Raw genomic sequence first — 22,591 nt, forward strand, 5'->3', positions numbered from 1 at the left:
AGATAGCGTACTTGCAGCAGTGGTTCAACATGGTGTCTGTAAGTGATGTACGTTATAAGCAGCGTGTCATTGAATTTCCCATTGCGGAGCGAGAAACAGCTGGAAACATTCACAAACATTTATTTGCATTTTATGGAGCATCAGCAGTCCATAGAAGAACGGTTAGTCACTGGGCACAGAGGGTGAGGCCATCTGAAAGCGGTTCAGCAGAGCTCCAAGTTTTACAGTGGTCGGGGAGGCCACCCACGACAAGATGCAGCGTGCAGATGTGATCATTCGCGAGGACCGAAGCAGAACGACTTAGTAGTTGGCGCGGGAGCTGTCAATCAGCAAGTAAGTGTGGGTGCATTCATCACTTGATTACAAAAATAACTGTTCACGATGGGTTCCGCATCGTCTTACGGAGGAGCACACAACTCTCAGAAAGAAAATTTCTTCTGAGTTGCTGCAGCGTTTTGAAGCTGAGAGGAATGCCGCTTGTCCCGGATTTTGACAGGCGATGAAACCTGAGTTCACCGTTTTGAGCCAGAAACAAAACGGAAATCGATGGAATGGCGCCATCCTGGCTCTCTACAGAAGAAAAAAATTAAAGCAACTGCTTCTGCTGGTAAGGTCATGATCCATGTGTTTTGGGACTGTGATGGTGTGATAGTTATTGGTGTGATGCCGAAAGGCACCACCAGTATTTCGGAGGCATATGTGAACACATTAACCAAACTCAAGAAGCATTTCCAGTGACTAGGACGCCATAACAACCCAGGCGATTGTTTGCTTCAACATGATAACGCACACCCTCACGCAAGTTTGAGGCCGTTGGAACACATCACAAAACAGGGTTGGACAGTGTTACCCCACCCACCCTATAGCCCTGCCTTAGCTCCCTCAGACTTTCACTTATTTGGGCCATTGAAGAATATCATTCGTGTGAGACATTTTGAGGATGACGAAAAGTGATGGTTTTGTGAACAGAATAAGGAGTGACACCGCCAGGGCAAACACGCTCTTGTGCCTTGCTGGTAGGAAGGCCATAAAACGGAAAGGAATTTGCATAGAAAAATAGGGAGTGTGGAAGAAACATCATTCTTTCTTGTGTGTAAGTTTCATTGTGTTCATAACACAATTGTCGAAGGAGACAGTGTGGTGCATTAGTTTGTCGTAGAATAATTATATCGGGGAACGATATATTTTGTCTGTACGGTAGCCTGCATTCTTTAGGATAGGATATACTATTTTAGGTACCAAATATGTATGGAACAACTTTTGCATGTGGTTTAATCCCACTAACTCAGATTTCTGGCGACGATGTGTTAGAATAGAATAGAAATATAAATACATTTATTTAAAGTTAATTACATAGGTCCCTTTGGCTGTAACTAACTGCCACTTCAACTTAAATGTATAAATTAATATATAAAATCTAAAAAGTATACATAAAGGGGCGTAAGGTACATTTTCCTGTTGACGATAAAAATTAAGGTTAATAACTAAACATCTAAGGAGATTACAATATTACTTTTAAGATTTCAGAAACATAGATTATACTAACAATGAAGGGAAAACATAAGAGAATCCTAAGATACATTTTAATTCCGAGGAAGAATAGAATAAAACTGAACATCTAAAATGTGTCTAGGATATTATGATATTTCATGCTATTTAATTAATTTGATGAAAATTCTTTTACATGGCTTAGTAAGTGGAAAGATAGCGGTGTTTAAGATATTTTCTCTGAGATTCCACACTACTTTTCTGTATTTTTATAGTTTAAGGTCATTGTATAAATGAGAGGCAGTGACAATGAACGACTTACTGCACTTTCCGTACGATTCTGTGACACCTGAAGGGTGTTAACCTATTGATCAGATCATTCACTTGACTTATCACAACAAAGGACTTGATCAGATATGAAGGAGCATTAGATTTTTAAATTCTCAGCAGTAACTAGCAGCTGAGTATGATAGTCTGCCCCTGAGTTTCAACCTCTCTGCGGCTTTGTAGTAAGATATTACATGACAATCTTTACGAATACTGAAGACGAAACGCACACTGGCATTCTGAACTCGCTGGAGTTTGGTATTATATTTACCTGAGATATCCCTAGAATTACAGCGCCGTAATCTATTGTAGGAAATACCACAGTTTGGATTAACATCTTTTTCACCGAAAAGGGAAAATACGGAAAGATTCGTCGAAACTGATGCAATATTCCAGACACTTTTTTGACCAAATGCTTGCCATGGGAGGTCAAGGAGAGATTGTTATTCATAAAAATACCTAAATTCTTAACACATCCCTCATACTTGATTACAGAACAGCTTGAAATTACTGGAGTAATATCCCTGCTGAAAAGATTTGATAAATGTCTTCGATATCCTAGAAAAGTAGCGAAGTTTTTCCTTTAATAGTAAATTATGATTTAGTGTATATTGATGTAGTCTTTCTATATCTAGATTTATTACTACTACTTTCGTCAACATAGTTAACAGGAACATGGTAATAGATCTGTAAGTCATCGGCGTACGTATGATGTCTCGTGTGGCGTAAAACTTCAGGCAGATCGCTTACATACAGTGAAAGCAAATGAGGACCCAACACGGAACCCTGGTGGACGCCAGAATGTACAGTAGACCATTTAGAGACATTTTGTGAGTCAAATACTACGTGCCGAGGCCTCCCTTTCTAGAACGCTTCAAACCAAGAAATAGCTGATGGGGATATGCCCATCGTGTGTAATTTAGTCAGAAGGAGGCCTTGATGAACTCTATCAAATGCCTTGTGTAAATGGAATAGTGACAGGAGTGTTAGTTCCTTTCTTTCCATTTCAATCTTGATATAATCGCCGTCATAGTCCTATGGAAAGTTCGAAAACCAGACTGAAACGTGTTAAGGATAGAATGAGTATTTAAATACGAAGTGAGTTTTTGGCAAACAATTCTTCCTAATCCTTTACCTAATATTGACAAAATACTGATTGGTCCGAAATCATCAGATTTTGGAAGAGAAGTAACTTTAGGAACAGGTCCGCTATTGGCCACTTTCCAGATATCTGGAAAGACCCCTGACTGTAAACAGAAATTGTACAGGTAAGCTATCACCGGAGTGATTACATCCAAACTTTTCATTAAGAGGGAATGTGAGATACCATCTGATCGAACAGCCTTATTATTCATGCTCTTAATTACTTTGACTACATCTTCCTAGTAAATGTATGAAAAGTGAAAGAGAGCATGTTGAGGTTCATCTGTGTTAATGTAACTATGAATAATTTTGGATATTCTGTGAGAATTGTTCACTGGTGAAATTTCTAAGAAATATTCGTTTTGTAACTATGCAGTTCTGAATAAGGATGTAAGTTGTGAACTTTTCTCAGCAATACCTAGAGATTTTATAGTTCCCCTTAGAGAAGACGGAGTTGATCTCTTACTGAACAAAGAGTGCATGTGTTTAACGTTGGCATCTCGCACCGCGAGTTTAGTTTTATCACGCAAGATGCGATAGGTTTCAAAGTCTTCAGGTTTCCTGGTTTTGATATGCTTTCTTTTCGCCTTGCCCCGTACAGAGATTAATTTCTTAATTGCGGACGTTAACCACAGGTTAGGTGGGTGTTTGGCTCGAATGAATTACATTTTAATGGGGAATGTGTAGAGTACAACAAAGTAATTAAATTATTAAATTTGGAAACTTTATCATCGATATTACACCGAGAGAGTTTTTCATATCAGGGAGTTGAAATTACGCCGTTTTGAAAATCTTCAGAATTAAAACTGTGGATATCTCTAAATTTGATCAATTTCCTTTCATATCTGGGTGCTGATATCGAGAGGACAACATATAGCATATCAGTTCAGAAAATCCACTCGCTGGGGTCTGCCCAAATTTCAGAAGGGTGAAGCTATGGTATCGAGATTGGAAAGACAATACACAGTGTGGTATGTGTCATCAAATGGTATTCTTGCCTGATGCATGAGTCAAGTGCATCATCAGTTACTACAGTTTCCGAGGACTCTGACCCAAAATTCCCATTCATATCCCCGCAATTATAACATATTTATAACGAAAAACGTAATTACACATCGCGTCTACAAACGGCTCCATGAAAAAAAAAAAAAATCGGGAGGTCGCTAGATGCATGAAAATAATAGTTTACCCACAGCTAATTCAAGTTCGAGGAAAATATACTCTGGTTTAAGACAATATTCTGCAGGGGAGGTGTGAATTATTTTACATTTGATGTTGCTTTTCACGTACTCAGCTACTACACCTCTTCACTTGACCAATATACCGGTATCGTTTCTGTATAAATTAAAGCCAGGAATGTTAATCTTTGAGTCTGTTATAGACACCTTGAAAAATGTCTCACTTACAGCAATAACATTAATCTTTGAAATAATGAAGCAGACAAAACATTATCAAAATATACTTTATTAACTAATGACTTTAAGTGAATTATTTCCAAATTACAGAGATAGATTTATTATAGATCTTCAATGATTTTATGAATTTCAGAAGACTTAAATCTAGAAGACATGCATGAATTTGGATGGTTACAAAAAATCCAGAAAATGAATACTCTATTACAGGTCCTAATAACATTACATAGAGTTTTACATTACGCTAAGCGAAAGTAGAGAAGAGTGAAGTGAATAGAACATACTAATTTAACATTAACAAGGCGAGATCTTTTTAAGTTTTCAGCAGTAATTTTCACACGGTGTTTAACACCCCCTCGTAGTACCATAACTGTGCCATCACGAGTCCACACCGCTTTTCGCCAAAGACGGAAATTTCCTGTTTCAAAAGGTGATTTCCGGTGGAGGTGGGGGCTTTAGTAGAGTCCCTGCATTTGTCTGTTCTGAAAACAGGACATCACAGAAACCAGCTTCAGGATTCCCAACTTGAGTATTGTAAGACAGAACTGATCCAGATTCCTATTATACTTCATTCCTCTACGTCTCTTAAGTAACTCAGAGAACATACATACATACATACATACATACATACATACATACACACATACATACATACATACATACATACATACATACATACATACATACATACATACATCAGCATCCGAATATCCGTAAACAGAAGACCTAAAACCCACCAAGGTTTTTGGTCTTTTATTTCTGTTGTTTCTTTGGTTACAAGTGTGACGTTGGTTTACAATACGCGGCATGATCTTTGTTGCCAAGCACTCTATTGGTGTGTTGGATGACGTTCATTGTTTAGGGATTGGCTTGGGCCAGTCCCCAGGGACATAGCTCCTCCCCTCATATAGGCAACCCAACCAACACGCGGTGGTAGCGTCGGCGGCCCTTTAAAAGTCAGCGGCCACCGACTTGTTTCTTCAATAACAAGCTGTATGATCGTGGAGATACCACATTATGCCTTCTTTTTACAACTAATGAACGGAACTAGCCATGTTGGTGGGTATCTTAGTAGGTGGATGACTCCCCTTACCTTCATACCTTTTCGGCTACATGGCTAAATGGTTAGAAAGGTGGCCATTAATCCCCTGTGTATCGGGTTCAATTCCCGGCTAGATCGGATATTTTAACCTTATTTTATTAGTTCCTCTGGTTCGGTGACTGGATGTTTGTAGTCTACCGTTTTCAGCCCGAGAAATCCCCTCAAGTAGGGCTCCATCCTCACACATTCCCAGGTCACCTGCACGGTGTCAGCTCGAACGACCTGCACCAAGCCACACGAAAATAAATATTCACATCCATAAACGCAAAAACTACTTCTTCTAGAAAATCAGGAAGTTGATTCGATACCCGGTCAAATAAAATTTTGACTGATTGGCTGAAAGTTATTTGCCTTAGATTCCGCACAGCCGCTTCAGGTGAGTGTTGGAATATCACTGTAGCAGGGCCGGACTGTGGAACTCAGACGGTAGAGAGCTGACCTTCTGAGGACTAGTTTCCGGCTCAGTGCGGAGGTATTATGAGGTGAGCAAGTACGCCAGTCTTGTTTGGTAATAGAACTCCATTGGGAAAAATTTTCAGTACCTCGCCACTTCCGAAAGTAGTTAGTGGGACGTAAAAATCATCGTTATTATTATTATTATTATTATTATTATTATTATTATTATTATTATTATTATTATTATTATTATTATTATTATTATTATTCAATGGTCATACAATAATTATATCCCAATCCAAATCCCACACGCATTGAAAACGTTATCATATTTTAGGCTGGGTAAAATGGTGCGTGTAAGGTCTTTAATAGTAACTAGCGAATGTACCCGTGCTTCGCTACGGTATTCTACATTGTATTCGGTTATCGAAGTAAATAGTGTACATGCAGTAAATAAGATTGTTTTAAAATTGCATGTCTCTTAGCGTTATCCGAGAAAGAGCATGGGGAGTTCCCCGTACGTTGTTTCCAATGTAAAGTGTTTGTTACGGATTTGTGATATAGCGGCAGACTCACTTGCCTACTGCCATTCACAATCGAGTTGGGATGATTACGTAATAATTGCAGGCCCCATTGCCTACTACGCGGACAGAATCGATTTATGGAGTTTTCGTTAATATGGCAGCCCCCTTCCTACTTCCAGACAGATTTCAGGTGAGGAGTTTTTATTATAATGGCAGGCAATTACCCTACTATCACTCGAAATTGAGTTGTGCAGTTATCATTATAATGCCAGGCCCATTTTCCTACTGCCAGCCAGCTTACTGCCAGTCACACCAAGTTGGTGAGTTTCCATCAAAATAGCAGGCCACTATGCCTAATGCCAGTCACATTTTAGATGAGGACATTTCTTTATAATGATAGGCACCCTTGCCTACTGCCGAACACAATCGGGTAGGGGAGTTTTAAACAAAACTGCATGCTCACTTGCCTTCTGCAAGTCAAATCGAGAAGGGAACTATTCATTATAATTGTAGGCTTTCCTTACTAATGACAGTTACACAGGAGTTGGAGAAGGAACCCTTTCCTACTGCCAGTCAAAGTCGGTATGGGGAGTACTTATTACAATAGCAGACCCACTCTTTCTCGATCGCTAAAAATCGACATCAGTGAATATATATAGATCGACATACGAAAGTATATGCGTATTTACAATATTGAAGACCTTCATTTACAGATTAACTGCTACTAAACGTACGTCATATCGACAAAGGATTATACCATAAGACACGCCGGATTTAGTGGCCTAAATGGCTGGTCCTATGATATGTCATCTATTCTTGGGTCAGATTGAGTTAGAAACGTGGAACAGGGTAAAGGTTTTGTAAGATTATCTCACATTACATTACTTTTCGGATACATACATAGCATTTGGCTCACATATGGCTACTGGGTGGGCCAATTTTCGTGAAGAGTTTAATGATTCTGTATTTCATATAAGTAATTGAAAGTATGAATTATGCATGTGAAAATTCCAAATTGACTTAACATCGATTAAAGAGAAAAATCAAACGTAAAAGGGATACAGATACGGCAAAAAGTCATAAGACCACGGTTGTAGATCATTCCAAATTGAACGGAGATTGTGCAATCCGTTATAGGATAGGAATTTCCGAAGGTCTGCACCATCATTAAAATTGCCTGCGTATTTCGATATTCTTCGGGGATTCAAAGTGAAAAATTTAATGATCTAGGAAGTTTTCCGTTCGTTACAGGCTTAAACGTATAATTTTGTCAAATTTCAATTATCTTCTTTTTCTTCTGGCAGATTATGGCGCAATTTGGATTTTGGGCGAGGCGGGTAAAAATTAGTACTTTCAGGAAACTAAACCAAAAATTATGGAGATGGTCATTATTACCCCTTAAACGGAAAGCTGTACGAAAATTTCGCCAAAATAGTCAGTGTAGAGGCACACAGTCGTTACGATTTGATTTATATAGATAAGGAATCTGCTCCATGTAAAACACCTTTTGGGCTATGTCCGCTGGACTTAACCTGCAAAAGTGACCATTCATGATATCTCCCTTAGTAATCCTCCTGACGAAAGAATGCACATGAAAAAAAGGTTTAGAGGTGGAATTCCATCACGTTTGGTCGATTTCCAGTCAGGTTGGTCTTGTTCTGTATATGTTGTGGAAGAGTAAAATCACCATTTCGGTTCCCTATAAACCGCCAGTCCATTCCGGAACATGAAATGTTATTTACGTTTAAAACCTACCTTTGGACAGGTGGATGCTAAATATAAATTTTGGTTCGAATGTCTTCAGTAGTTTTCAAATTGTAAGGAGTACGCTTTACACGCACCCGCTCGGGAGTTAAGTCCGATGGGACTTGTACAGAAAAACGGTCCGTTAATGATATCTCCCTTATTAATCCTCGTATCGAAATGATGCACATGAGAAAAAAGGTTTAGAAATTATTATCTACCAAGGTAGGTAGATTTCCATTAAGTTTGGTTGTGTATATTTTGTGGAAGTGCAAAATCACTGTTTCGGTTTCGTATAAACCCCCAGTCAGTTCAGGGATTTAGAAACAATATTTGCCCAAACCCTATCAAGGACAGGTGTATTCTAAATATGAGTCTTGGTGGAAATACATCCAGTAGTTTGTAGCACTCGCGTACATACGGCGTAATTAAGGAAGAAATAATACAGTTAAGAAAGTTGAAAGTAATAGAAAATGGATTATAACTGCGGACAGCCGGATAACGACAAATATGTAAATGCCAAGTGAATGTATTGGAAAATCAAATGCCCCTCAATAAATTATGCTAGTGTGAGTAATGGATATAATAAAGCGGTAACAGAGGAGAAATTTAGGTCAGTGATTCTTAGGTAAACAAATAATAAGAAGATGACTAATGGTGTTATTACTTAATCTATTCGAGGGCGGTTATAATATCCAACGATATTCCGCCAATATCCCGCAGATAGGCCGATTGACGCCTCTCTTGCCTTCTACCCGAGGAACAACCACGAATTTAAAAGCATGATGAGGAAAATGGCAATACGTTACTTCCCTGCTGGTATGCAGTCAGAGACGTTGCCATGGTAACCTGTCGGTTCGTTGTCGGTCTGTCGGTCACTCAATGCAGAGCATGATACCAGCGGAAAATTGTAAATTTCTCCGTCATGTGAAGAGTAAGGTAAATTATGAACATAACGAAAGTTGTTTATAATGAAGGGACGTTTCACGTACGGTAAACGAAGTTTACAGAAAATCAATAGTATAAGAGAAAATGGAGGAAACCCATTCTGGTTTTCCTATAAACCACCCGTCTATTCGACGATTGTAAAATAATATGTATATAGAAACCTTCCCCGAGATGGGTATTCTCTAAATATGAAGTTTGGTTGAGATCTATCCAGCCGTTTCGAAGTGATGGTGGAAGAACCATTCAGGTTTTCCTATAAACCCCCGTCTATTGAAAGATTTTAAAATGATATGCATATCGAAACCTTCCCCGGGATGAGTATACTCTAAATATGAAGTTTGGTTGAGATCTATCCAGCCGTTTCAACGTGATGGTGGAAAAACCATTCTGGTTTTCCTATAAACCCCGCGAGTATTGAAAGATTTTAAAATGATATGCATATCGAAACCATCCCCGGGATGACTTTACTCTAAATATGAAGTTTGGTTGAGATCTATCCAGCCGTTTCGACGTGATGGTGGAACAGACAAACAAACAAACAAACAGACAGACAAACAGACAAACAGACAAACAAACAGACACGAAACGTAAAAACCACCGATTCGGTCTTGAGTTGACCTAAAACGGATAAATATCTGAAAAATTGGCAAAACAAAGGAAATTACAGACGGCGGACCCCCTACAATTTTATTTATATAGATTATACATTATATTTGATGCAGAATCATAGTCCTACAGGTTACTGGAGCATTTAAGAGCAAATAGCAACAAGAAGTTTGTGAGATTCCACCCATAGTTTATTGTGACATTCTATAGTCTATTCTCCGTTCAGTGAATAGGAATTACTTAATGCTTAATTACATGTGCATGACTGAAAATGGCATAAAATGAAATGCGAAGGAAATTTCAGCTGTTATCAATCTTTCTTGTACCATTTTTTTCTGCTTATAGTAATTATACATTATGCATTTTTATAATACTAGATAGATATTGGAATATTAATGAGTACGACTACAAGGAGGGTGTGTATTGCTCATTGGATTAGCTTCTGCCTCCCCAAGCGGAAATCTGAGGTTCGAATCCCAGTCGATCCTGGATCGGGTTTTTCATATCAAGAATCAGAAAGTGTCAGGAAGGGCATCCGGTTTTTGAAAACCCCGGCCAAAAATAAAAATTGAGCCATCTTGGCTCCGGAGACTACAGAAATAACTGGGATAAACTGAAGAACATATCGTCGCTTCACCGGTAAAAGATTGTAATCTACAAAGCTCTTCCTATCGATTATTCTCCTTAAGACTGGTCACGCCTCCCAGCCACATATGGTTATGCAGTCCCTCAGAACAAATTTTGCTGTGTTCATTTTCCTATGCCCACGTGTAAAGGAAAATTAACCTTACTGTGCCGTACTATACGAATGTATGCTTGCATTACGTATTTACGCACTCCTATTGTACAATGCATGTTAGGTTCATTTTCGGTTACTTGCCGGCATAGGAAAACGAACACAACGGACATTGTTCTGATGGGCTGCATATCCATACGTGGCTGGGAGGCGTGACCAGTCGATAGGAAAAGCTTTGTGGATTACAACCTTTTACCGGTGAAGCGACGATATCTTTATTTAATGAATGCAACTAAAAATTTTAGCCACCTTTACATAAACCTAAAAGTATTTGTGGGTCTTATAGAAAATAAATGCAATCGATAATAACCACATTGGGTGAATGATACATTTGGGCAGTTGGGGTTGAGCAACTCGAAACGTCAATGCCCCAGATAACATTGTCAACATCAAAGATATTACACTCAAAAGGAAGAGAAGCTCTCTTCTAGACATGTTAAATCATGTTATTGAATATGGGGACACTGAACTGATTACAGGGGATGCCTGGCCGAGACGGTAAAGGCGTGCTCGGTTCACCCGAAAGGACGTGGGTTTGATTCCCCGTCAGGAAGTTGTGAAATTTTATAAGCGAGATTTCCACTTCCGGAGGTGCACATGGCCGTAAGGTTCACTCAGCCTACACCAAAAATAGTTACCAGGTTAATTGTTAGTGACAAAGGCGGCCGGGCGTTGAGCTAACCACTCTACCCCACCAAATGCCGAGGTCACGGATAGTGGAAGCATTTACAATCCACCACTCCAGGGGCCTTCATGGCCTGTACGGAGATGACTTTTGACTTTGATCTGTTACAGATTATTGCTTTACGTCTCTGGAGGTCAATATCAACGTTGTAGAGTAAGACTCTTCACATACACGCTTGGTCAACATCTCCAATTGATGAAAAATGTACAACTTACATCCAAAAGTTGAACAAGGAATGTTGCACCAGGTGGAACGGTTCTTACCTGCACTTGTTTATCGCGAATTACCAACAGATTTTGTTGATGAAGTGCAAGTGAATCTACAATAAGGAATCTTTTTGTTTCAACATTGGGAGTGTGACAGTTAAGCCGCCATTGTTCAAGAATACTCTTGTTTACTTAGTTTTTATAATATATGTTAGGAGGTCGGATCATAATCTGTTGCACAAGGGGACCAAATGTACCTTTTAGTTCACGTAAGACAATAAGAAGTTGAGAGAGATTTACCCTCCACGGATACAATGGGCTGAATTGTATACGAATGTGACGTTCCAGACGCTGATTTCACTCAAGACAATCGTGTCTCATTCACCGATACTGGACACTGTGCCGTCTCATTGAATATCATAATTACATCCAGATTGCTCATTATTCAGAATTTCGGCTGAATAATGAATAATTAGGAACGATCTTATCAGTGAATTCAATACCAAATGCAGTCACAGAGTTCTCAATGCCTTTTTGTGATTGGTCATGTTTGTATGTTACAAAGTGCGTAACTTTCCATCTAAGAACTGAATTACCAATAAATTGAAAACCAAGGTCGAGTGAGCTTTGAAATCAGTCACTTCAAGCGTTCAACATTTCATGCACGTCTACCGCCTTACATCAATAAAATGCGCTGTAATTAGATTAGCCCTTGCCCTTCGAAAATTAGGTCACACGTGCTCTGATGTGACCTTCATTTTCTCACGTTTCGTTCCTTGTGGTTCATAATATCTCTGATATCGAGATGGACAGTCGCTGTCCTTGACTCTGCTGAAGTGCTGCCTGATTGTTGTCAATTACCATCCTTTGCTTCAATCTTGATGCAATTGGAAGGAACATTGTCTTCAGCCGCATCATCATTTAGAGGCTCATAATCAGGCTCGACATCGTAGTTTCCTCGGAAGGCATTGCGCCACTCCTTCATCATCCAGAATTTCAGTGATGGTGATGTCTTCAAGTTTCTTGATCAAATTGAAAATGGTGACTACAATATTTCTTTACTCCTCGTGCACTTCCCATGATGAAAATTATAAAAGTAAGTCTGATGTGAAACTTCTAACAATTTATTTGCGGCAATTACCATTGTACAAGATACAAACACTAATTCACAATCTCCAGAATTCACTAATTACAGATCACAGTACATACTCACAAACGGAAACCTTTATTCTGGGGTCAGACAGAATAGCGTTCTAATACACTGCCACAACAGTACTGCAAGCACGAATAACCTTTAACTGCTTATCTGTAGCGAACGAGGAGCTAAAACTTGTGTTACTGATATTTTGTGGATCATTTATGTCCGTTTATGAAAGGTGAGATCCGCCAAGTACATCACATATGTTCCTCATTAGAACCACACATGAATGCTGCTGTTACATTTCGGTGGCTCTCTCATTTAGGAAATGGGGCAAACGACCTGGATGTTACGCCCTTTTGAACAACAACAATATTAACAATCATCATTATCATCATCATCATCATCATCCTTATCATCATCATCATCGTCATCGCAATTTAGAACATGTTTTTTAACATTGTAGTTTAGCTACTCCCCAAACCCTTTAAAAATGTATAACTCCACTATCTCTCTAACCAGAAACTTAGGTGCTGAAATATTATTTTAATGAGAGTTCATTAGCGCGACAGTACCGAATAACTACTGGCTGGCTGTGCCTGGATTCGATTTCATAATCTAGAGCACAGGAGGCGAATGAATAGCCAGCAACGCTACACAGTAAACTTATAATGTAACGGGCGGATGGATGACTGACAAAACGTCGAAATACACATATAGGTACTGAAATAAAACACGTATATCAGACGAATTTCACTCAAGTTTAAAATGTTTATGAATGATAGGCCTGATGCCCTTAATTATAAATATAGCAGCAACGAATATTAATCTCATGGTCTTACTTCATATTATGCTTTAATAAGTACGGTTAGAGTCACATGTGTGTCAAAATGTATGTAACGTTTCTATTTTAATAGACTTATGTTACCTTCGACACTAGCCTTCAATCTAAATATTTGTCTGAATACTTCCTGATCAATACGCCAACTATTCGTTACCCTAGCAACAATAGAGTCAAAGCAGGAAGTGATAAATAAGACCTGTAAATCACTCTCTGGCTATAATTTGCCTTTTCAATGTCACGAGGGCTTTCTGTGACAGCTAATAGTGAAAATATTGGGGATCCAACCAGACTTCGGGTTAAAGACTCACCAAACTTTAATTCTGATGGTATTCACTAAATAATAATAATATTATTAACCGCGTTATATACTCAGATTTTGCTGTGGTGATTAATATACTGTATGGGACATGTAACTGGTCACTTTAATTTCCACTGCTCCATATTACATTGTCCTACAGAACATTCACTCTAATATCATGGAGAAGTGGTACTTTGTAAAAGAAATAGAAATAATATTAAGTTAATATTTTCTAGAGTCAATAATGTCTTAAATCAAATCGAGATATCATACGAACATCAAAAATTATTTTCACTAAGCTTAAACTAATTATTTCCTGTTAACATCTAAAGTAATACCTCCGTAGCGTAACGGTTAGCAATATTAGTTGCCGTCCTCGGGAGAACGGGTTCGATTCCCGGTACTGCCAGGAATTTAAGAATGGCAAGAGGGCTGGTATGTGGTTGAAATGGTACATGCAGCTCACCTCAAATGGGGGTGTGCCTGAAAAGAGCTGCACCACCTCGGGATGAGGACACGAGTTTACTTTACTTTATCTAAAGTAATAGACGACACAGTATGAAATATATTGTAAATACAATCTGTTTTTGACGGACTACATGCTCTTGTTTTCAGAGGAATTCAAATTTGTCTTGTACTGAACCAAATATGTCCGCCTCTGTGGTGTAGTGGTTAGCGTGATTAGCTGCCACCCCCGGAGGCCCGGGTTCGATTCCCGGCTCTGCCACGAAATTTGAAAAGTGGTATGAGGGCTGGAACGGGGTCCACTCAGCCTCGGGAGGTCAACTGAGTAGAGGTGGGTTCGATTTCCACCTCAGCCATCCTCGAAGTGGTTTTCCGTGGTTTCCTACTTCTCCTCCAGGCGAATGCCGGGATGGTACCTAACATAAGGCCACGGCCTCTTCCTTCCCTCTTCCTTGCCTATCCCTTCCAATCTTCCCATCCCTCCACAAGGCGCCTGTTCAGCATAGCAGGTGAGGCCGCCTGGGCGAGGTACTGGTCATCCTTCCCAGTTGTATCCCTGACCAAGAGTCTGAAGCTCCAGGACACTTCCCTTGAGGCGGTAGAGGTGGGATCCTTCGCTGTATCCGAGGAAAAAGCCGACCCTGGAGGGTAAACAGATGATGATGATGATGATAACTGAACCAAATATAAAATGCTTTATTTCCAGTACAATTTCAGATTCTTATATAATCACAAGATCAGGTCACATACAAAGCTAAATCAAACTACGACAAACGGAGTCGTTAAATTTATACATTTTATGACATAGGCACTAATAGTGCCATCATAAAGTTTATTATTATTATTATTATTACTATCATTATTATTATTATTGTATCTTTTTTTTGCTAGTTGCTTTACGTCGCACCGACACAGATAGGTCTTATGGCGACGATGGGACAGGAAAGGGCTATGAGTGGGAAGGAAGCGGCCGTGGCCTTAATTATGGTACAGCCCCAGCATTTGCCTGGTGTGAAAATGGGAAACCACGGAAAATCATTTGCAGGTCTGCAGGTCTGGGGTTCGAACCTACTATCTCCCGAATACTGGATACTGGCCGCACTTAAGCGACTGCAGCTATCGAGCTCGGTTATTATTGTATCTAGCTTCAAATATGAACAGTAGTGTAATAACAGATATAAGCATATAAAACCTGCAACGTGATATACTTACGAAGAAGTTCGCGTTGAATTATTAATTAATCCTCCTTGCTGCTCGGAGGTATTGTTAGTTGGTCCCATTCGTATTTTGTTTACTTACTGCATAACTGTTCATAATTTTCCCATGACATATTAAACTCGCTTTCTCTTAACCTCGAGGTTGTGGAACTGTTTCTAAGTTCATCCCCATGATTAGCTACATGCATATTACTAACCACATACCAGCCCTCCTGTCATTATTAAATCTCTGACAGCACCGGGAGTCGAACCCGAGTCACCAAGGACGGCTGATAATAGTGCTAGCCGTTACACTACGGACGAGGACACATGGCATAGTGGAATATTCCTTATGCCTTTACAGATTTTTGTCTCGTATTCTTCGCACCTAACAGGTTAAAAAGGAATTACAGAATGCATATATTTCACCCATATCCCTTGACCTTACAAGGGTACACTATGATATATTGGACTATGATTTACCGAAAAGATTCCATGCCACACAGGATGTTTGTTATTGCAATGAAGTTTCAGTGCAGTTATGTCATAAATGGGGCAAAAAGGGATTAATTTTACGGCAAACTTAATTGAGAAGACAGTGTACCACTACGGGACGCTAGGTGTATTATTGCCCTGCTCACAACGCGAGCCAATGACAATCTCTTGAGTGCCGCTGGGGTTACGACCTTGTTAGAGGCGTGGCTTGATTTATTCGCTTCTCGGCATGCGTAATTCATGCGCCATAAACCTTATCGCGTGCATGAATCAGAAGGCAACAACTGGCAAGTCTTCCTGCCTGGCCTTTGTCGCTTTATTCATAAGCCGCGACGTTACGTAGGATGAGGACAAACTTGAACGGCTGTAATGCAATGTGTGGTTAAACTTCTGGTAGTTTAAACGAAATAGCACGGCCGTTTAGAATAGCGTTCTTTCTTGCTTCATCTACACAATAAGTGGTTCTGTTTTTGACTAAAGCTTTTGAAATATTAATATGCAACATTCACGATTTATTTTGCAAGAACTTCTGTTATTACGGAAAACAAAAGTTCATGATATTAAGAGGTATAAACGTACGCAATATTTTCCGTTAATTCCTTGTTTACTGGCGCATTTGTCTGTGTTCAGCGGTTTGATACTAGGAAGGGACGTTCGAGAAGTGTCTCATATATACCGATATAATATCCAATAAGACAAGAAGGTCGGGCGTAAACTACGTTTATTGCAGTAATCTGATCTGTAATTACTTAAGTTTCTTAGTCTTAATTAAAGAAATTTTGTAAATCAAGCATGGCAAACACTGCACAGGTCACAGCTGTGGCTAGGATTTCCTACCGTGGCCGGTCTGATAGGCAACGCTCGTAACAACCCAGTGAAAATAGGATAAGTAGGTCGAATGTTGTTGGTTACATTTAAACTGATGCAAAACTAAATAGGGTAAAGGAAGGTGTGTTCGTGATACAGGTACTTTCGTGATAAATCTTTGCTTTGCTAGTAGCTTCACGTCGCACCGACACAGATAGGTCTTATGGCGACGATGGGATAGTAAAGGACTAGGAGTTGGAAGGAAGCGGCCGTGGTTTTAATTTAGGTACAGCTCCAGCATTTGCCTGGTGTAAAATGGGAAACCACGGTAAACCGTCTTCAGGGCTGCCGACAGTTTGATCGTTTTTTGAATAAGTATTGTGTGCCCTAGAGCGCGACGCAGGCCAGTGCAAGTAGCTAGATACATCTTTTGAGAACTTAGGGAACTACTAGTAAAGTTGAAATGCTTCGTCTGCAATAGGAAAATTCATGATAATTGATAAAAAAATTAGTACCAAATTACATGTATCACGAATATGGCTCCCTTTACCCTGTTCAAAGACTTGCGGAGTCAAAACAATCGAAACGAGAGCTGCCTATCAGACCAGCCACGGTAGGAAATCCCAGCCACAGCTGTGGCCTTTGCAGAGTTTGCCATGCCTGACTTACAAGATTTCTTTAATTAAGATTAAAAAACGAAATACCCACAAGAGAAAAGTTATTTTCGTGACTGGTTAATTTATTCTTTCATTTATTAATCTTGTTATCTATATTTACCCGCGTTTTCTATAATCTGACTCTCAATAAAGGGAAGATGCTGTTTATTTATGATTAATGGAGGCCATGTATTTATTATTAACTTTTCATTAAGAGACATTTTACTGCATGTCAAATATTTTCTTGAGAATGTACTTTAAATAAAATCTGCAGATTAAAGAATGGAAAAAACTACCACACCTTGGAAGAGATGTCCCACAATTTTTAGAATGAACCCAATCAATTACCTGTTTTACAATGAGGAAAGAACTTTCAAATTCCCAATGGACTATAGCCATTAAAATGAGCTGTAATGTGATAGCAGTTCGAAGCGTTTCCGGTAGAAGCCAAGAAAATCGTTGCCGTCACTACAACGAGATAGAAACCCTCCCTCATGATCTTGTTTTCTGCCCGCAAGAGGAACTGTTGAGAAATAAGAAGCACCATCTGGCAGATTTAAAGTCTTTCAAGAAGTGCACTGTATCTCTAGCGATGGATCCAGAAAACCTGCAACATTGTCGCGATTGACAGGGAGAGAAACATCGGCGTTGTTATTCATCCAACAGTTCACAGGCAAAAGAAGTTGATTCGGTAAAGAAGAGACATTACGAACCCTGTTTTAAGTACTTTGAAGAAAAGTATCACATACCCTCCAGTTCCGGAGAGGTGATTGTGTTACTCTTCGGTGCGCGACGATCTGTGACAAAATTTTCAGTTAATTCCTTCCTCCGTTTTGGTATTCCTGCTTCGTTTTTAATATATATTTGTTCAGATGTTTTACGTAATTCATTGTCAATGGTAAATCACCATTTATGTTGAATATGTAAAGAAAAATAAAGTTTTTTCTGATCGTGGATAGCTGTACAATAGGGGAATTTCAAAATTTAAAAATATTTACGTTAATTGCATCCTAAGGTAAATAGTGCGATGCTGTTACTGTACGGTATCCTTGTTCTAGGGCAGGTATCTCTTGTGGATTTCCTCTCTTCAGTTATTAAACATGAATATTTATTCACAATATCTGACCTCTCCATTCCTATCTCGACTAGAATATTAACATTATATACAAGATGTTTAGGAGTAAAGTACAAGTATTTTTCTGCTTATTAGTAGGGCCCAGAATGCATGTGATTTAAAATTATGTCCTATTTAAAAAAACTGAAAGTGAAGTTGAAAATTTGATGTTTGTATCTCAGGCAGTATTTAATGCTGAACGATTTAGGATGTTAGTGACATATCGATGGCTTACTTTTAAAACCTCGTATCTCCCAACGCACCTCCTATCCATTTTCTTCCTTAAGACTGGTCACGCCTCCCAGCCACATATGGATGTATAGTCCATCAGAACAACTTTCGTTGTGTTCATTTTCCTAAGGTACCGTGTAAAGGAAAATGAACCTTAAATACATTAAACTGTAGAAGTGCTTAAATTAGCCATGAAAACAACATCCCTACAATACGGTGTGGTAAGGTATATTTTTCTACGAAAAAGGTTCTGATGGATTGCATATAAATATGTGGCTGGGAGGCGTGACCAGTCTTAAGGAATATAATGGGTAGGAAGAACATTGTAACATACGAGGTTTTAGAAGTAAGTCGACGATGTAGTCTATTATAATATTTTCTAGTATGAAAACGTTCACTTCTTTGCACGTATAATTTTTTCATACAACTCACGGCTCTATAGTATCTCAAGCTGCAGTGCAGTGATGTATTTATATTTAATTTTTACACATTACGCATGCATAGTCCTGAAGCCACAGTGAAGTGATGTGTACACCTTCTGTGGAGGGATATACTTAGAATTGTTTCTTACACATTACGCATGCATACTGCATGAAGCATGGTACGACGGGTGGTGTAAGCCGTGGGTTAAACGAAGCTGCTGTCTACCTCACAAATTTCGTACTATAATTCAAGATCCTCCCACAGACAAACCATTCGATAAATTTAAAATGAAAAAGTCATATTTTACAAACTGTGCTCATTCATCCTTACATTCCGTAAGGATATTCGTATTCATCTCCCAAAAACCGTATATTATTCAGACGCATTTATTAATATTTTGGTTTGGAAATCGTTCATGCTGTAAGGATGTTTATTATCACACTACCTAGCTCGATAGCTGCAGTTGCTTAAGTGCGGTCAGTATCCAGTAATCTGGAGATAGTGGGTTCGAGCCCCACTGTCGGCGGCCCTGAAAATGGTTTTCCGTGGTTTCATATTTTCACACCAGGCAAATGCCGGGGCTGTACCTTAATTAAGGCCACGGCCGCTTGCTTCCAATTCCTAGGATTTTCCTCTCCCATCGTCGCCGTAAGACATATCTGTGTCGGTGCGACGTAAAGCAAAATAGCAACAATATTGTCACACTTTCTCCGTAATCTCATTGCGTGGCATCTAGTTAAATGTGAACAAACATATTGTTTCAGTTTTACATACATTTTGAACAGAAATAATGACTTTCATTTACAAGCATCCCAAGGGGTTAATGTTCAATTGTCCAGCTTCATGGCTAAATGGTTAGCAATTTGTGGTTCCGGGTTCGATTCCCAGTCGGGACAGGGATTTCAACGTTCGTTAGTTAATTCGTATGGTTCAGGGGCTGGGTTTTTGTGCAGTTTTCAGTATTAGATTTCATCTTAAGTACGGTCTCATCCTCAGAGACGCGCAGGTCTCCTATACGGCGTCTACTCAAATGACCTGGTCCAGGCCTCTCCGGAGACCACACGCCATTATTCATGCTCTGTTTATGCTTCAGGGACATCTGTGCGCACAGCACCCTGACCTAGGGGAAGCCCGATGCTTGGCCCAGAGCTGCCCCGAGATCTCAGGGGTCAGAACGAGCCCCAGAGTAGAGAGGTAGCGACTGAGTGAGAAGAAGACGGAGGGAAGTGATGTGTATGGAATCATGGAGATTCGAAATGAATATAAGAATGGCAATAATCAGCCTTAATGAAAAAAACAAGAAAATCAAACTTCCTTTCTTCTGCATTTGGGAAGCACTTGACCATTCTTTGATTCCACCAAGTGACGAAAATCCACAGCCTGTTCCTGTCATTCGACCGGGTCAGGAATGGAATGATTGAAGCCCCCATATAGCGGCGAGGATAGGAATTTTGCCGGCTGCCGAAGCCTGTAGCACTCCTCTGGGGCAATGATTAATGACTGGCAGATGAAATTAAATGATACTGGAGAGTGTTGGTGGAATCAAAAATGACAGGGAAAACCGGAGCACCCGGAGAAAAACCTGTCCCACCGCCACTTTGTCCCGCACAAATCTTAGATATAGTGACCGGAATTTGAACCACGGAACCCAGCGGTGAGAGGCCGGTGTGCTGCCACCTGAGCCACGGAGGCTTCAGCAAGTGATATCAGGGAAAATTATTTGAGCAGAAAGAATGCATAACCCAGCTTCCAACGCATCATCAGGCACATGTGGCCTAGTTTTACTCTTATTCGGGTCCATGACTGAGAATTTGTGATGACAAAGGTATGTAACTCCAAGCATACTGACAGTAATGTGACTAATGACCCTCAGAAATTTGTAACTCATGGACAAATTTCAGTACTGTCCTTGTCCATCCATGACATTATATTCCCTGCTTACTCGATTCGTATTCCAAAATATAAACCTAGATATATGTAACATGCAGGAATTTGAAAGACATCGACATGAATCAGTTAAGATATGATGCCTACAGCATTCCATGGCATGACATCTTAACTTTAGACCAGAATATGGACAGCATACACATATGTGGATGAGAGGCGTCACCAGTCCTAAGGAACATAACGGATAGGAAGAGCATTGTCAGATAGGCAGCGTTGTTTCTTAAGGGACGATATGTATTAAAATTTAATTCACTTGGTTAAGTGTAAGAGAGGGCCACGAACCCTAACTTCGCCACAGCTGAAGTCAACTAAATAAATAAATAAATAAATAAATAAATTGAATGCCATTGCGTGGTTATGAGGAAACTGTGTTTGTTCCTCGTTCTTAAAAATGCAAGAAGGCCCCCTGGCATACTGGAATATTATAATACCTACTGTACCTTTCAAAATTGTGTTACGCAGAAGCTTTATCGGTTCTCTTAGAAATTTGACTAGTGCCTGCTTACAATTTACAGAAAAGGGCATTGAAATTATAATGTTTTATTCAAGCAGCATTTCATCGATACCTCTAAACAATTGTCGAATTACGTAAGGGCTTCACTATTAGAGTTACAATTGCAAAAATCACATGATTTAAGGAAAGAAATTCTTTAAAAATGTCTCCTGTCTTCGTTTTCCCAACAGTGAAAATTCCATCTTAGAAGCACAAATCTGTCCTACATAACATCAACGAACACATTTTCCTCATGCAAAGAAATATTGAAATCACTGTAATATTTCGTAATGTAGGCTTGAAAGACAAGATCTTCTACCCTGCATGTGCGTTCATTCTTTACTTTCCCACAGCCACAGGGAGAGAGAATAGCTCTAATCAGTCATGGGCCGACATGAGGCTGCGTCAGAGCTGCATAGTCCTCAAACGCTGATTTGAAATGGCCGGAAGTTCGTCACTAGCATTTACTTACCATGCTATGCTTTCCGAAAACCTCCGCCAGTGGCCAACATTGTATAGATGCGACGTGAAAAGCTGAAAACTACAGATTTCCAAATAGCATTTTAAGAAATCCAATTAGATTTTGTAAAGGGTACTGACTATCGGCGTTTCAATTCATGATTCTTTTTGTTCGCAGGTTGTCATATCGACGCAGGTTGGCGTCGACGGCCCTTTACTTGCCATCTCGGACAACATGTTTGTCCACAACAACTCGAAACATGGCCGACGGGCGAAGCGGTTAGACCCAGCTGAAGGTATGTATTGTACGTAAACAGCAAAATCATTTATTATACTTTTTCTTAAGCACCTAGATTTACTTTGTGTCAAGTTTAATATAGCTTTGCAACGTATTTTAGTGAACATGGAATCTCTTTTATCGTATACACAGAATGAAGCTGAACTCCACCGATAAACTTTCGGAGGTTATTTAGGGATACCGTCTGAGTACATTGGTATAAGGGACCCGTGACCTCTGGTGGCTTGTTTCAGAGTAGTTGCATTTCGCTTGGTTGGTTGCCCCAATTTACTTTATATCTGTATTCGCACTGAAAAAAAAAGAAATTAGAGTAATTGTTTTACATCAGTCCTAAATGCTAGACAGAGGCAG

General features: G+C 39.5%; 1 protein-coding gene across 1 annotated transcript in view; it reads left to right on the forward strand.

The window, feature by feature from the left end:
• kn (EBF transcription factor knot) overlaps nt 1–22,591 on the forward strand; it is an 891,516-nt gene that overhangs the window by 766,578 nt on the left and 102,347 nt on the right. The window contains exon 8 of the mRNA XM_067139000.2: nt 22,121–22,247. Coding sequence (XP_066995101.1) covers nt 22,121–22,247 — 127 coding nt within the window. The remainder of the gene's footprint in view (nt 1–22,120; nt 22,248–22,591) is intronic.

The sequence above is a fragment of the Anabrus simplex genome, chromosome 2 (assembly GCF_040414725.1).
Source record: "Anabrus simplex isolate iqAnaSimp1 chromosome 2, ASM4041472v1, whole genome shotgun sequence".
NCBI lineage: Eukaryota > Metazoa > Arthropoda > Insecta > Orthoptera > Tettigoniidae > Anabrus > Anabrus simplex.